Below are 17,036 nucleotides of genomic sequence, written 5' to 3' on the forward strand. Positions count from 1 at the left end.
CTGATTATTAGAACCGGGCCCCCTCTCAACAGATTCCATTTCCAACCGGAGTTATGGAGCTAACCAAGACATCCCAGCCCTCTTATCATTCTCCATATCTGCGCCTGTCTATCTTAGCCACAGGACTCAGTCCAATTATTTGGTATTTGTTGGACTGGTTCAGGACCCAACTGATGCAGTTCGCCATCCTCAATAGGGGTCATGCGGACCTCAAATTCACGACACCACGCCGCGCGGTGGCCGGAAATTCTCTCCACTATGGTGACATCTTCATATAGAAGCACGAGCCAGCAGCTGTCTTTGCGCCTCGTCGACAATACGGTGCCGTCAACCGTGAGGATTGCGTTCTTTATGCAATCCATATGCGTGAACTCACTTTGCAATTCCAGAATTCTTGCAGTAACTCATAAGTGTGGTAATCAGAAGCGTATGTACAGACCTGCGGAGCGGTCCTGGGGACTATGACAGTGCAGGGCTTCTATGTCCGCATCCAATAGAGAACGTATACGTATATGTAGATCAATTGCAAGAAAATTTTACAGATGCCCAACATCCAGGCTCAGACTAGTTTATATCACTCGCGCAACGCTATTTTCTGGACTCTGATTTGCCACAACTACTGCATCAGCCAGACAGTGGCATATTCGATCTAGGAGATGGCTGTGCTGTTGCCGCTAATAAGGTCGAACGGACAGACTGCAAATGGCCTAGGCCGATTGGGTATATGCATTTTCAGATTGTCAGAGCATCAGAGGGGCTAGAGGGAAGTATGAGGAGAACTGGGAGCCCGGCTCTAATAATGCAGGCCGCTGAATATGGTCTCGTGAGTGTACCCGATCGCCGTTTAGGGCAAGACTGGCTGTGGTCACATGACTGCACTTTCTCTGCGCAGTTCTCCATGCAGGTGAGCCTCTTGAAAGGGGTTTTCTATTGCATTATCCTCCAAGGTGCCTTTCTCGCTTCGACATCGGACTGCGTTAATGTATCAACTTCGGGTGGCAGTCAAAAATGGACGACTCGCAACGATGAGGGCTTTTATCTCAAGAGCTGCCTATATTAGAAGTCACCCCCGACCACAAGATATAACCAGCAGCCAGAATAGCACCTCCTTTATCCTTGAACCAATATGTGGTCGAAGGTCTAACGTGGCTAGCCTGGACAAACAGAGGTTGTCATCCCGGGCCATGATACCGGCTTCGACTAAGTCTTGATTTGCAGACAAGTATTCGGCACGGCTATTACAATTATTCAAACGGGCATCATGGCTAGTCGTGCGGATTCTCATGACGCTCATACTTCCGAATCTTTCTGACGAGTTAGGCGGGCAAGGACGAAGATACCTTTCAGGCCGAGGAGGGTCTTGACGATCCAGAGCTCCAGACGATCTGGACAGGCAGATCAAGCTGAACGGGAGCTAGCCATGAGCCGGAGCCGCATCAACGTCGCTCACAGTTTGAGAAAATCTAAATGGTTATAAAAGGGTATGCAAACGGATGGGACGAAAAGGGACAGGGATCCAGATGTCTAGTGCAAGAAGACTGCGCCGAAGCAGCAAAACCCACGCGGCCACTGCTGAGGTCAAACATTTGGGGGAGTTACTAGTAAGATTGCAGAAGTTCGAAGACGCAAGGCGCGGTATCTCCACGGGCAGAGGGGGGGTATCGAAAGCCTCTTGGCAGCAAAACAAAAATTGCGCCAAGAAGAGAGGAACAGAAAAAGAGAGCAGCGACAGTCGGGCGTGTAGGGAAGCGTTCCCTTAAGACCAAGAATGTCAGATAGCCGGATACTCAGGAGTCACACCGCTACCCTAACTCCAGGTTTCAGCCGTCCCAGCTCGGTGGACAAGAAGACAGTTTGAGAGAATGAGAAGCAACCGGACTCGCACTGCGAGTCTGCCAGTGGTGCTACGGCTTACATACATCGTTCGAGTCCAAGTGAAGTGTGGTATAATCCGTGCATCAAGCCCCCTTTGTCGACGGCGCGGAGGAGCTACCACGCTGGGTTCAGAAATTTGGCCTGGCGGGATGCTATGGTTATGTTATTGATGTCGCAGGCTTTGTTCAGCAACGTCGGCGTGTGTACCCCCAGTTTGGATACGTAGGATCGGATTCTGGCACCCGCTCCTTCCGGTCCTAGGAAATGATCTTGGATAAGCCCACGAATGTATAAGAACCGGTACCTCTTCCTTCTTCAAAAGCTACACTCTTTCGTTCACCTGCTTACAGGCCCCGACAGCTCAAGGGCTCACTCATCCATTTCCTTGAGCAGGGACAAACGTAATCGCAGGCCCAGGCTGTTCTAGGGACCGTTTAAAAATACTGCTGCGCCAGAGGATTCGGACGAGAATAAATGTTCCAGAGTCGCAAACGCTTGTCCACAATATGGAGGCACATTTGATGTTAGGTTACGCCAAGTCTATTTGGAAGGGTTCATGTAATAACATCTGCTGGACCTGATCAAGTCCAGCACGCTCAAGTACCGCAGATAGGAGGCCGCTTCAGATCAAGCTTGACGGCATCAGAGTTTGCTGCCTGTACTGCCCAGAAAAGACTCTGGTATTTCGAGGCCATCCCGTCAAAGTGAAAGCAGTGGCCTCTCTCGAAAAGAGTTCAGAAATCTACCTGTACCAAGGGTTGCCTGCTACGCAATAATCACAACCTGCTGGCCCGCTGATAGCTCCCTATTTAGCCAGCTAAGCGGTAGACTCAGAGACGTCGAAGAAGAGAGGCGGAATCTTAGGTAACAGCAAAGTTCTTGTAACTTAAGAGGATGGCACGAAGATAATCATTTATTCGCATCCACCTCAAATACCAATGCTCCATCAAAGCAGATTACGGTGTAACAACGGCGTACAAACTCCCCGGCTACCACAGCATAATACCGTCCTTAGCACCCCGGTGCCATGTCCTTTTGAGCTTGTCTTGAATTGCGTTACACTCGAATATGATAGTTCCTAAACATTGCTAGCGCTGCTTCCCTCCACGCCTTAGAGACCCCAATCCCAACCAACCTGAGCAAGGGCAAGTCATAATTGCCGTCGACGCTCCCGCTTGAAGAAGATGATGGTGAGTTGCCATTGTCTGAGAGGGGTGGGAAGCCAGGGAACGGCTTCTTTGCTAGAAACTGGCAATACCAAGTGACACTTCGTTTGGAGCAGAAAGAGGAGGTCTATTTGGTAATGGAGTATGAGACGAAGGTGCCGAGCGGATATGATAATGTTTTGGCTTGATATCCATCACAGGTAGTCAATGGGATAGACAGTATAGTCAATTGAGCACCGTAAAGCTGACCTGGCTAAGTCGAGGAACATCGCCAGAAATCGTTTCTCCCATTATTGGACCCAGAACACAGCACTCGCTTCCGGTAGTGGTCAGGGATAACCTCAATCTTCATGAACGCCAAAGCACAGTGAAGTATGAGGATAGGATCACTTATATTACCAGTCAAAACTCCCGGGCATTTTCCTCTTCACCTCCTCCTTCTCATTCCTTTCCTGCAAATCCAAACCCCACCTCTCCCTCCAGCAAGCCAGCTCCTCCTTCCATAGATCATTCACGCATGGGTCACACGAACTGCCACAACACTCGCCCAGCCCCGGTTTTGGCGGCGGATCATCCACGTCCCGCGCTGCGGCTTTGATCAGCTGCTTTGTGCGCGTTGCTGTCAGGCGCTTGGCGTTCTTAATACGCGGAACGGATTCGGGAGTATATAGTGGCTCTGTTTTGGAAGGCATTTTCGACTAAGGGATTGTTGATTAGACCAGCAACAAGGATCTGGGCAATAACTATAACTATGTCTACAAAGAGTCATTTGGAGGGCAGATTGATCACGTGCTAAGCTTCGGGAGCTCCCGGACTTAAATCGGATGAGACGTGCGGATATTTCCGGCTTCGACGATTTACGGCGTGGTATCTCATGGCGGTCGAGGATCAGAAATTGGGGATTGATCTATTTTTACGGTACGTGTCGTATATCTCGAATATAGCAGTGAAACTGATCCAGAATACTAAAAGTTAACTGGACTGATACATTTGGGGTGAATTAGACGTATGCTTGTCATTCTCATAGCGTTCATAGCGCTCATAGCGCAGTCTTTCGTATGCGCACACGCGATTCCTTAAACCCACACCGGGCTGAGGTCATTCTGAGCTCAAACGTGCCGTTCCCAGTCCAGCGCCAAACCACCTGCGAATCGAACTACAATAACCAGTAATTGAAGGCATAAATACACAGGTCGTCACTGGAATACTATAACGGACGAAGTCGAGAGCAAAAACAAAACGACCATTGCCCTTGGCGCGTCTTAGCGGCGAACAGTAGTCTCGGGACTGAGACAAAGCAAAGGGCTTGGTTGCCTGGTTTGTATTCGTATGCCTCAGGCTGTAAAGCGTTGCCGGAGCTCCGGAAGCTCAGATTTTTCATGATGCGGGTGTAGAATGTAGCTGCATTCTGTAAAACTGCCATTGATCCCTTTCAGTTTAAAAAAGATTAATGTTTATGGTCATTGTACCCATTGGTAGCTTTGACGGTGGCAGTATTAAGGTTAAGTTGGATGGCCGTCATGAGGCGAGAGCTGACGTCTACACTGCGACTACAGTGAGCTGTTGAGGCCACGCATCCGCAAGACTCCGTTCCACTCACGGATAGCGCGGCCCCATGGAGAATGGAGGGCGAAGAGAGCTTGAGCTCGAGCTCTTAAGCTGTTTATGCGGAGAACTACCGATTGTGATCTGATAAAACTACGATCAAAGACCGAGATTGGGTTGATTCAAGTCAGTTGAGTAGAGGCACTCGTGAAGTGGTCATTTTATGGTCTATATGTACAATGTATTGCTGGCCGGAAACAAAGGGAAAAAAGGAAAAATGATGAATAGTGTAGTACATGATAATAAAAAGACCACCACAATTACCAATACCTCCTACCGGCTAGCGATGCAACCGAAATGAAGAAATTGTCGAGAAAAAAGGAGTCCAAAAATCCAATCCATTTCCCATTGTTGTTACACTAACGTAGCTCGATATTCTTGTCTTGTTTCATTATTGGCGGAAATCGTCTCGTTTTTGTCCCATTCTTCTCGTCGTGGTGATTTTTGCCAAATAACGGATTTGAGGGTTCCCGTAGAATCACACGCTCAAACCGCTATCCCCGCTAATTGTTGATTTAGACGTACTTGCACATCATGGCAACCATGAGGTCGAACAGACCAATGGCTTCGACGAAGGCGAAACCAAGAATGGCATAGGAGAAGAGCTGGCCACGGAGAGCAGGGTTGCGGGACACAGCAAGGAGGAGGGAACCGAAGACGACACCGATACCGATACCGGCACCACCAAGACCGATGGCAGCAGAGCCCATACCAATGTTCTGGGAGACCTGGACCATGGCGTCGGCGATCTCAGAGGAGTACTGGCGGCGGGCAGCGAAGGCCTGGCGAGCGGAGGCCTGGATCATGGAGGGTTGCTGGCGCTTGATGGTCTGGAAGGGGGTGGCCATGCGCTGGGTGGTGAGGGTGCGGGCCTGGATGCGGGCGGCAGGGCGAGCGACCTTCATGGTCGAGGCCAGGCGCTGAGCGAAGACACGAGAGGCGGCCATTGTGATGTGATGGAGTTGAGATGGAGGTGAGGAGATGGATGATGGGAAAGGAAGATGGACTGAGGATGGAAGAAGAGAAGAAGAGAGAGAGAGAAAGTCTTCCAGGAGAGAAAGGGAACCGAAGAAAAATGGGGAGGAAACCGGCCCTAGCACCTAAATACGTCTCCCGCTTAATTTTCGCCCTTTTTTCACCAAACCCTCCGCGTCTTTCGTGCGCTAGCTGTCTTGGGGGGTGTGTAAAACTTGGGAACAACCCTACGCCGAACCTCCCGTACGAAGCCCGTACAGTGTATTCTATCCCTGGCTTTCCCAGCCTGGTAAGTCGGGTCCCTTCGGGACGGGGCCAAGGAGACTGAGTTTCCGGGTTAACCAATAATGCCGCCAGCCGTGGAGCGGTCTGAGCTGTCTATCGTGAATCCGTGACGCTGAATTGCTCAGTCCAAGTCGGAGACGCTGGAATCCACCGGTTGCTCCAGCCACGGCGAAGAATCCACTTACCTTCCGGGCTTCCGCCAGCTGGCAACATATTTTTGAGGCTGATATAGCCTTCTCCTCCATCACGATAAGCCCTGACTACCTTGCTACGGGCCAATTGCAATTTGTTTGCTGGTTACGCTTTACAAAAGGTGGCCGTTACTGAGCAAAAAGAAAATGATGTAAAAATTTGCGAGTGGGTCCCATAGCTGGATGGGTCCGATAAAATGGTACTGCCCCACTTAGTGGCAGCTCGCGACCAGTCACAAGCCCAGGACCGCAAGCTAGAATGATAGACGGCACCTCGGACGCAAATCTTGACCAATCCGGCCCGAATCGGGAATGCGGCTCCACAGCTGCAGCACCGGACTTGGTCACAAACAAGGCTCCCAGACCAAGGTGAGAGTTGGCCGAGGGTGACTGTTCGGTTGGAAGGAATTCCTGTCAATTTCAAGTTTCAGGCCTGCAATCATGCGCTCTGGGGGAAGACGTGGCTTGAAAGTAACACGGTAAACCCAGGAGTCAGGTAAATTACCGTACTCTGGATCCTTCGCCGTCTCACCGATTCTCGGATTGGAAACTCCCGTTCTGGGCCGGAGTCCACCCGAGGAACAAACAGAGCTGCTCCTCTGGCAGACGGACAAGAGGAGAGAACACCACCATTCTTTCGAGGGGCGAAGGCCTGATTATATATCTTGCCTGGATCCTCTCTCACCAACGCAGTAAAAAATGTGCTGGACGAACCCGGGCTGAATGTAGCTGGTCTCTTCAATCCCGATCTCTTCACAAAATAGCTTAGCGTACATTTTGCCTAAATCCCCCTGTCCTGCATCGCGATCGCTTGATTTTCCGGCTGCAGGAGACAAGGTTTACTTTTTCTCCCTTTATTTTGTCCTTGTCCTACTCAGAGAACACTTTATTTACCTGTCGCTGTGCTCTCAGTTTATTTAATAAAAAAAACAGAGCTGAGCGTTCTGATGCGTATAATTGACGCAGCAACCGCTCAGGTCTGCTCTCTCGTCTCTTGTCAATATGACGAATGCGCGTGACTTCATAGTTTGCTTAGTCACCTGATCAAGGGGATCCTGAGCAGCCAGCTTGACAGGGATACAGCTCCTGCGTCCCTGGTTCCGGCGGCTTTTCCCGAGTGCTCGCGCCCGGCTTTGTTGCTGCTGCTGGCCAACCCCTGCAATAGCGAAACTTCTTATCGTTCTCTTCTTACGTCTCCAACTGCAGCCGCAGATTGTGTAGATCTCCTTAATCCATGGCATTATTTGAGCCAGGGAATGTTAGGACTGTCATATAGCTTGACTCGCGGTCGCGGTACTCGCGGATAATCGCATGCTTGCCTCGGTTATTGTCCGGGCGATAGGAGCTGCTCCGTAAGGGCGTGGGCTTTACGCGGATTGGCGTGGTAATTATACGGCTTTCTGGGAGTGTCCGTTATCTTGCGAAAACACTGGTGGTCTTTTTCAACAGTAACGGCCTGTAATTTTGATCCAGAAAAGAGACTGAATCGTCAGACTGGGGACACAACTCCATCCAAGTTCGGTGTCTCCATAAATACAGTAAAGTACTCTGTCGATAGACGCAGAGGCTTAATCATGTGATCTAAGTTACAATATTTGGTCACCGCGTCCTGTGCGCTTTATGCGCTTTTATGCTCCTTATGCTCGTCCCCCAGATAGGCACAGTGCTAACAGGTAATTAATCCTCAAAAACAAAGTGACTACAGTCAGGGTTGACCTCTTCATCAATTGCATATCCTACCCATTCGATCAAGGCCGTAGTTTCGTCCTCCTGTGTTTGCAGTTTGTATCTCGGTTTCCGATATATATCTGAGCCGCGCTTCAGCGATCAAAGAGCCGCCAACCTCAAGTTCTTAACATTTGAAACTAAGAATATATCCATGAGAATCTATAGGATGAGGAGTTTCGTTCGCGGGCACATAAACCATATATTACGGTGCGATATAGACCGGCTTTGTGCTTTGCAAGGTCCCAGGTTGTAGCTACAATCTAAGTGAACTACCAAGCCTGACCTATTCTATCTGAATCTCTACTATTATGCCTCCCAACGGAGCATGACCATGAAGCCTGAACGGGCATGAATCCCAGCATATCAAGTGGCTTTCAGAGCCGTATTTATAACCTCTGGAAGTAGATGTCAGCTTCATCAGCGTGTCTTAGCTGACCTGTAACCACGGCGCCAAGGGCTCATCCTGAAAAGAGATCGGCGACATAGGTTTGAGGACTCAGCGGTGGCCCTGGGCACCAAGACAAGAGGTAATCTTCCTGTGCGCCAGGCAGTCGCTCTGGTTGCCTCCCGGGACCAAACGTCTTACTATCACCTCCACGCACTTGTTCAGAGCGGCCTTCAATGAACTGTGCTCAAAGGGGTGGTAATTTAGAACAATGTATAATGCCGTATTTCTAATTCGTCTCAGGAATGAATAGAGTCCTTAATTTGCTGGAGCAGGTACTTGGATGCTTTTCTGGTTGAGGAGCTCCGGGCTTCTTCAAGACAGCCCCAGCGGACCCTTAGGATCTCATCGACGGCATTAATCGCCAAGCAGTCTTACTAGGTTTTACTGGTAGTGAGCTAAAGTGTTCGGACCTCGAATCCACGCCACTGCAGTTGAGCAATCTGAACTGCCGAAGTTTGTACTGAAGAAGGGTATGCTCCATGTCTTTACGCTGAGCCTCGTTGGCTTCAAGGTACATTAATACTGCTTTAGCTGGCTTAACATAGGTGAAAGGACAACTTACTTCTAATTTGTTGAAGGAGTGCCGCCATGTAGAGGCATGGGCCGGCAATTTTCTAGGTTGCTTCATCATGGATATAGAATCAGACCTAGGATCTACGGACTCCTAGTACGAGAGAGAATTACCCCTCGCATTAACAATCAACAGAAATGTGTATGCACTTATTTACATAGCCAGGAGTTTACAATGAAAGTGGTGACAGTAACTACTAGATGATGCACAAGGAAGGATTCAGATATCCATCAACAGCCAAGAAAGTCTGCTCTCTCACGCGGCTGTTTCGTGATCGATATGAGTATAAGGAGCGGGAGCTGTCTCTTAAGGTTTACTATTCGGACTGCAATCGCACCAGGCAGTCCCTTGCCATAAAGTAGTACCACAGTTACGAGGGCGAGGACGTTCGCAGAATGTTCCCAATGTCCTGGTCTCTCTTTTGGACTGCGGCCCGGACGCGGCAAACAAACCCCATTAAGTACTAGCCTTGAGTCTAACCACGATCCTAATCTGCAAGTAACTGCTCCTCCACAGGACTCTACATGCGTCGTCTAATTTTGGGCTCCGGTGCGACCCCCCAAAGATAGGAGTGGCATGGGTTAATAGCACAACTTTCCAAACGCTCCAACAGATAAACAGTTACTGACACCGTCTGCTTAGCACCGGTCTTGGATCTGTGAACCTCAAGGCGGAAATAGGTATGAAACCCGGTCAACTCTCATTGTTTTCCACCTCTACTGTCTATCAGAAAAGAACCGGGGACAAACATGTTACTAATATTGAGAAAGTTTTGTTTAATTATAAAGCGAAACGAGCTCCTCGATTTCTATGTTATCCGAAAGAATTCGTAGGTTAGTCCCTGAATCACAGATTTAAGAATGCAATACAGTAGAAGCTGCTGTGTTGCCCTTTATTGACTTTGTAGGTGTATTTCACCCCAAGCCAGCTATCTATGGTAGTAGACGGTAGATTTATGAGCAATATTGGTGATTTAGGTATGTCTCGACGATGACAGAAACAAGCTTTCAGCAGATGATCATTGCGGTCACTATTTTAAGCGCAACATATCCAAGACCTACGCCACTAACAGAATAACGAGCCTTTCCCGATCGTCGGTGGCCTGTCCGGAATACAGACTTAGGGCTACGCTACTTACTTGATAAGCATATCCCAGCGCCTCAAGCAAGGCAAGAGCTGAACCACATCACTTGTGAGTAATTGACTGAGGTATGTCGTTAGGATGTCCCATTAACCTTGCAAGCCATCTCAACATTAAGAATCTACCCCCTGGCTCGTTTGACTCTCTTGGTAACATATAAACACGTGATGCTAATCGAAGCTTATGCAGCTTACCTTACTAAGCTGCATATTCGTTATCCGCATAACACACACCATGACGTCGGCAAGATCCAATGAGTTCAGTGTCATAGCCCAACCCACCCCATGGCACCAGACATTAAGAACCTGGGCAAGCCACTATGCGACCATGATGTAAAGGCTAACCAGGCTCTTGATATTCCCCCTCATCATCCCCTGGCACTGATCTGGGACGGTTATTCGACTATCAAAACTCTCCATCCACTTATGAACAACCAAACGTCAAGATGTCTGACGCCCCGGACTCGCTCTCCTCAGACAAAGCCAAAGAAGAAGAGATAAATGCCGCGTTTGCTGGTAAAAATCCCAAGAAATTCAACCCCAACGACCCTAGCGATGCTGCAAACTACAATGGCCCCACAGACAGCCACATCCTGTCGCAGACGAAACCGCAGGATAACGAAGCGAAGGGTTTAGCGCACCGAGCTGGCGAGAACGAGCCTGGCCAAGTCTCGGATATAGGCTGGGGATCATCAGATACTGTTCAAGAGAGGGTTGTGCCGGGATTGTCAAATGAGGATCTTTTCATGTTAATTCGGCGGTTCAACAAGGTCTGCCCTTACAGCTTACCGGGAAATGAACCTTGAGAACGAGTGCTAATGTGTTATGCAGCAAATATACAACGTCAAAGCCGTTCCGGACGCACCGCTACAGGGACTTGACCTCGTCCGCGCGGAGGATGACCATTTCTCGCCCGATAAGCTGCGCGCGACGCTAGAGCGGTTCTATACCACCATAATTATTGGAGTGACTGCATTTGTGAAACATATTGCTAGATTGCGCTCCTGGAGGGAGCCTCAGCGCACGACATGGTTTTGTGTGGTAGCTTCCCTTAGATCTAACGTACCAGCACGAGGGGAGAGCTGATCAGGATGTGCAGGTCTACTTCACAGCATGGCTGCGGGATCTCCTGATTCCGACCATTTTCACCACCTTACTTACTCTAGTGCTCTATCCTCCGTCTCGCAAGTTCCTCTTCCCTCCCGCCCCGATCGCCCTCGTCGATACGTCCACGGGCGGAGTACAAAAGCCCAAGGCGGGCGTGCTAGGATCCCACGATAGTATGACCGGCGCCCCAGAAAAGTATAAGGGTGAAGCCGCAGAGCAAGAAGCAAGCAATTTGATGGCGGGTATTGCAACAGTAGCTGTTGGTAGTGCAACCGGTAAACACGACCAGGGGAACCCCGAAGGTGCCCCAATGGAGTCGAAGGTGCCTGATGCAACGGACATCGTGGCCAAGTCGGCGGATGCGCAGGCGGCAGCCAACGGGGAGGTCCCGGCCGAGACTCATGATAAGACGCGCGAGCCGATGAAGCAGACGGTGTTGAATAGCGCAGATCAGGCGATGAGGGTCATGGCTGATGTTATCGATACCTGGGAGAGATTTGCAAAGTAGGCTCTATATTATCTCCATCAGGTCTAAGGAGATTCATGCTAATTTCACCTCGTAGTGCGCTCTCGCCTACGCCTCCATTCTCGATGATGACGCCTCGTTTGAGACTCGCTGGGGTTTTGGCATCGGGGCTCCTGGTGGCATTGCTCACGTCTAGTTATGTCTTCATGAAGATAGCAACCTTTTCTGTAGGATTGGCCTTCTTCGGCGACCCGCTTATCCAACGAGGCATTCAGTATCTCAACCGCGAGTATCCGCACTGGAAGGAGTTGTCGCAGTTGCAAAAGTATGTATTTCCTCAATCTTACCCGGATCCGTATCGGCTAACATCATACAGCACCCTGCTCAAAGGCGTCCCCACGAACGCTCAGCTCACCCTGACCCTCCTCCGCATCGGCGAAGCAAACGCTGCTCCCCTCCCACCACCTCCTTCTGGGTCTGTAGAAAAGGCACCCTCCCAACCGGCATCAATCGACCACGACACACTCAAGCTTGGCGCCGCTCCAAACGAGATCGATCGCGCGGCAGCCCCTGAGCCAGAACATCCCAACATGCACCAACAGGAGAAGGCGGAATTCGAGAAACCAAAACAAAAGAAAGGCTTCGGCGCCAAGCTTCTCTCCTTCTTCCGCGGTACCACTGCTGCCGGTATAGAGAGCAAACTCGCCATCTCGCACGCCCGCGCTGAAATCGGTAACCTCCACGCCAAAAACCAAAAGGGCGTTCTCCGCAAGAAGGGCCTCGAAACGCTCCCAATGGGCCCCGTTGAATTCGATGCGCGGTACCAAGGACATAGGGGAATGGCCATTATTGATTCCTCGCACGAACCGGCGTTGCTCTATTTTACAACGGACGAGACGGCGCAGCTCGGTGATTATCGGATGGAGAGTCGGAAGAACGGTAGCGTGTATTTCGATATACCTGTTAGCGATATCAAAGAGATGAGGAAGATTGGCGGGATGGGGTGGAAGGGGAAGCTTGTGACCGGGTGGGCTGTTGGCGGGAAGGAGGTTGTTGATGGGATTGTGGTGAAAGGGAATCACTCGCACCAGGAGTTCCAGTTGACGGCCGTAACTAAACGGGATGAACTGTTTAACCGGCTGGTTGCGATAGATGGACAGGTTTGGAATAGCTTTTGAGTTATCAATGGATTCTGCTGAGGTTTGACAGGTCTGGAAGTAGGCCGTTCGATGGCTGTAGGATAACAACGTGGACATGGATGGAGATACGGGAGTTACCAGGGGTTGGGTGTCACTTTTCAGGCGCTTGATAGCATTTTGCATAGAAAATGAAACGTGTTGTTTTATAGAGTGGGCGAGTTGTCTTGCCAGACCCAAAAGTATTACACTACGCCTCCAGACTATCCAATTTTCCATCCCACTTCCCTTTCTGTTCCCGGCACAACTCTCTTCAACTATTTTTTTCTGCTTCCTACCCGGCCGTCCAGTGTAGTGACTTAGTCACTTGCCCTGTTGATGCTTTGGTTACTTTCTGGTTCTTCGTACAATGGCGGCGCGAACGACCACAGTGCCGGCATATAGACGGGGATATTAGATTGGGTGACTCCATGAGGACAAGGCGCAAGTTTACGCGGATGAATTTGGACCAGGTTGGATAGCGTGACTACGGCAAAGGAGTGTCGTGTGCGCGAGGGGACGTCCTGGCATTGCTACCTGCAAGAGAATACAAATATATTAGCTGGATGTTCTGTCATGAAACCACTTGCAAGTTCTGATTCAGCCTCTGCTAAATCCAAAGGAGCCCTATTGAGACGGCTCATAGCCATTGAGTTTACAGCTCAACCCAGATGAAGGGAAGGGAGAGGGCATTGTGGATAGGAAGAGTATTTGCCTATTTTATATCCATTACGGAAGTGATCCAGACTTGCACTGTAAATCAGATTCAATATTGAGTGTATATCTGAAATAGCCTAGTTGCCGCAAATAAACCCTTTCGAGCCTGAACGCTACATACCTATCCATCGAATCATGCAATGCACCACTTCGACTGGATATCCCACCACCCCTTAAAATGGATAACCGGCAACTTCTCTCTCAGCATGTCATGTTCATGCAGCTTTTCAAAAACGCCTCTATAGTGCGCCAGAAAAACTTCATTTCCGTCTTTCCGCTCACGAACATCCACCAAGACACTTTTGTGCTTAAAGGAGTCCTGGATTGATGCACGGCGCCGCGTCAATAATGCGAAATTGTCCAACATGCCAGCCTTGAGAAAAGCCAACCATGTTCAATATCGTCCCCATTCAGATGGCACAGAGTGGAGATGGATTTTGAAAGTTGTTATATCACCGCCAACGGGACCAACGCCCTCATCCTCTGTAGTGACGGTGACGTAGACGGGTCCGAGGAGAATTATTCCTAGGTCTGCTGTCCTGGATTTATCAGCTGCAGGTGTCTTCAGTCGTAATGCCGGGAGAGAGACGAGCAGGCCATCAGGTTTAACTAAACCGCGCTCGTTACTCGACCAGGCACCCTCCCCCTGGGAGCCAGAGCCGGTATCTAATAGCGATATTGGCGCCCATTTCCACCCTACAGACTGGTTCAGGGGCAATTTCCAGAGAAGAATTGTCAGAGGCATCCTTCCAATATACGTTAGTAGTGTCTGCATCCTCTTCACCCGGCACTCCATCAACCTCGCACGCGCGTCGATCCCCAAAGCCCAAGCGGCTGCATTGAGCAGCGGGTTCGTTTCAATCAGAGTAAGCCAGTACTTTACTCTCGGCTTTAACGGCTTGATGGCCGTAATTTGCGATGTATCGCTTCCCAGCATGTGTCCGAAACAGATCGTCTCGTCTTCGGCTTTGCTTGCCGTTCGTCCGCGGAAGCCAAGAGAGACACCTTCGAAGAAGGCATGATAGTCGTATTCAGTCCCTGTAGCCCTTGAGTCTTCACGCTTGGAGATGATGTTTCTAAGCCGGAACTCGTCACGGATGTCCCGCGTGCTGAGGTTGGAGTGCTTAGTTACAGGGCAGAAGACGCGCGCTTGGATGTTAAAGCTTAGGTCGTCGTCTATTTCTGAGAGATCCGAAATGTAGCCGGCATTTTCTACAATTGGCATCCAGATCTCGTATGCTTTTGTGGCCGCTGAGTTTGAGCTCGAGCTCGAGTCTGAGTCTCGTGGTAAGAGGGTCAATGCACGAGCAAGACGAATTGCATTCGGTTCGTCGAGCACGTTTTGCAGCCCTCTGCCTTCAAGCATGCTAGATACGGCTAGGATATTCCGCTCCGCGTAGGAGCGGTCGAAGACAAAATTCGATGAGACTGGGCCGTCATTGAACTGGAAGAGGAGTTCTTCGCCCAACGGCCCTCTAAGGGCGTCCAGGCGCGCGGCAACCAGGGACAGTACTTGATGCGTTGTTCATCTCGACCCAGTTCATGCCTGTATCTGTGCGCTGAGTCATGAGCGTGTTGTCCAGAGCGAGGATTTTGTCGGAAGCCCTGAGCGTCTCGTGCATGCGGTTAATAGCGATTCGTCGGAAGGGGGAGTGTCTGTCGCCGACTGGGATGCAGACGGTGTCGAGCCAGCACTTCACAGGGCCCGAGGACTCCAGGTACAGTGCGTTGACAAGATTCTGGACATAAGAAAGCTGGCAATATGGTGGCGCACTGCCGTGGGCATTGCCTAGGCCGTCCAACCAGACGTGCGAGATGGTCACATATACATCGCCTTCTTAACGGGATGCACGTCAACCTCCTACCATCGTCAGACAGATTCACGAGTGGACACCCCTCGTCGGCAAGTATTTTGACAGAATTATCAGCCACCGGACCGACGGCCCAACACATCGCCTCTCCATACAGTCAGGCCGATGCCGCGGCCTGTACGTGGGCTCATCAATCTGATGAGCCTGGCATCCCTTGCCAGCAATGCACCGACTATGGTCCTTCCCCTGTGCCCAGCGGTCAGTTAGCGCGAGATAGAATCGAGTCGAGCAGTCGGTATATCCTTTCAATCTGCTGATCTCAGCTTCACATCACCCCGCTGCTGAAAGGGCTTGATCGGAAAATCCCACTCCAGCGCTGGGAGGTTGACTTCCCAGCTGTAATTGTTGATGTCGACGCGCGCTCAGCGCAGATAATCGACGAGCGTAATTATGGAGAAAAGGACCGTATTCGTTGTGGACCATAGCTTTGCTTCCGTTCGGAATGTTCTGCTAGCAAACGTCGGGAGATGTCATTTAAAACGGCATTGGCAAACTCAAGACATTTATCGAGGCTCGCCGAGTGATGTCAATCTCGTCAGCAGCCGGATACCAAATATATCGATTCAGCTTCTTGGTCGTGACAAACGCTGTGTAGGCAGAGCGGTCGGTGTAATGATCTGGGTCAAATTTCATCTCTGCCGTGCCGAATGCTTCGGCAAGCAGACCGAAGTAGAGCCATCCCTGCAGGAATTCAATGGAGAGGCTGTTGAGACATCCATTACTGAGTTTGGCGTTGATTCCAGGTTGCACAGGAAACAGTCGGAACCTCTCAAAGCCCTTCATCTGGTTCCCATATCGCCAGGAACCAGATAAATAGGGCACTGTGAGGTTGGCAGTCTGGAGCTTAGGGCCATAAATACGGGGGATGTGCTCCATGGCAAGGTTGAGAGACGAAAGAGATCACAGATGGCTCGTCTCTGGTGGTAGAGTGGGTGACGTGGTGAGGATAGACCTCTTCGAAAGCTGAAATTGCGGGCCAAAGAGTGTTAAGCGCCGTTCGTAAGCTACTACCAACCTCATAACATGATTAGATAGCCCAGATCATGGCACAGCCACCCCAGGTTATTGCATACATAGAGGACGGTATATGACAGGGCTGTATGGGTGTCATGGTTTGCTGTGCACCCAACTGTACTTGTATACCTAGTGGTCGCTCGAACCGGTTCTGCCTGTAGCGCTACTCAGATGGCCAGGTCCGGTAGCGGATGGCGTTACCATGCTGGCTGCACAGTCATGTTTCTGGATCTACGGAGATCAGGTATGTCTGTACAAGCTAAAAAACTTGCAAATATACAACCGAGGCACTCTTAGCTGTACCATTGGGCCGCCTTAATAAGGACAATAATAATAAGCAGTCCCTCTTAAATCTAGCTTCCAAGATGCAGATATCTCAAAGCTCTGAGCCCCAACGCTGAGCAATGCCCGCAGTCGTGAACTTCCTCAAGCCTCGTCCCTGTTTCTCTTCTTTTATAGCCATAAGCCCAATGCACGGCATCCTGCAGGCCTTCAAATTAGGGTCGCCCTCAGAATTCCAGGTATAGCCCGCGCCTCGTCTGCTCTCCACCAATTTCATGGGCAGGTCTATGAGTTACCCATGTAAGGGACTTACGTAGGTATTGGCAAAGAAAAGAACTTGGAAGCTGAATGATGGAAATTACGCAGCTAAAACAGAAGAAAAGGAGGCAGGAGAAAACACCACGCCTACAAGCATCCTTA

General features: G+C 50.2%; 3 protein-coding genes across 3 annotated transcripts, besides 1 other annotated feature; 1 reads left to right on the forward strand and 2 right to left on the reverse strand.

Annotated features, from left to right (window-relative positions):
- Positions 1-17,036: part of a sequence feature (contig 1.26 403..389371(1)) that runs on past both edges of the window.
- ANIA_01624 (ATP synthase subunit C family protein) lies at positions 4,760-5,678 on the reverse strand. Its single transcript, XM_654136.2, has one exon. The coding sequence runs from the start codon at positions 5,591-5,593 to the stop codon at positions 5,162-5,164; it is 432 nt and encodes a 143-aa protein (XP_659228.1). The 5' UTR covers positions 5,594-5,678; the 3' UTR covers positions 4,760-5,161.
- Positions 10,411-12,735, forward strand: ANIA_01625 (DUF3292 domain-containing protein; the record flags this gene model as incomplete). Its single annotated transcript, XM_654137.2, has 5 exons — positions 10,411-10,754; positions 10,816-10,962; positions 11,054-11,595; positions 11,655-11,882; positions 11,934-12,735. The coding sequence occupies exons 1-5, from the start codon at positions 10,431-10,433 to the stop codon at positions 12,733-12,735; spliced, it is 2,043 nt and encodes a 680-aa protein (XP_659229.1). The 5' UTR covers positions 10,411-10,430.
- ANIA_01626 (uncharacterized protein) lies at positions 13,844-16,196 on the reverse strand (the record flags this gene model as incomplete). Its single annotated transcript, XM_654138.1, has 3 exons — positions 13,844-14,922; positions 14,963-15,238; positions 15,815-16,196. 3 exons carry the CDS (start codon positions 16,194-16,196, stop codon positions 13,844-13,846), a joined length of 1,737 nt encoding a protein of 578 aa, XP_659230.1.

Source organism: Aspergillus nidulans, chromosome VII (assembly GCF_000011425.1).
Source record: "Aspergillus nidulans FGSC A4 chromosome VII".
NCBI classification, from domain to species: domain Eukaryota; kingdom Fungi; phylum Ascomycota; class Eurotiomycetes; order Eurotiales; family Aspergillaceae; genus Aspergillus; species Aspergillus nidulans.

Bases quoted from the DNA above. Each gene is read 5' to 3' on its own strand.
- ANIA_01624 (XM_654136.2), bottom strand. From the start codon at position 5,593: ATGGCCGCCTCTCGTGTCTTCGCTCAGCGCCTGGCCTCGACCATGAAG.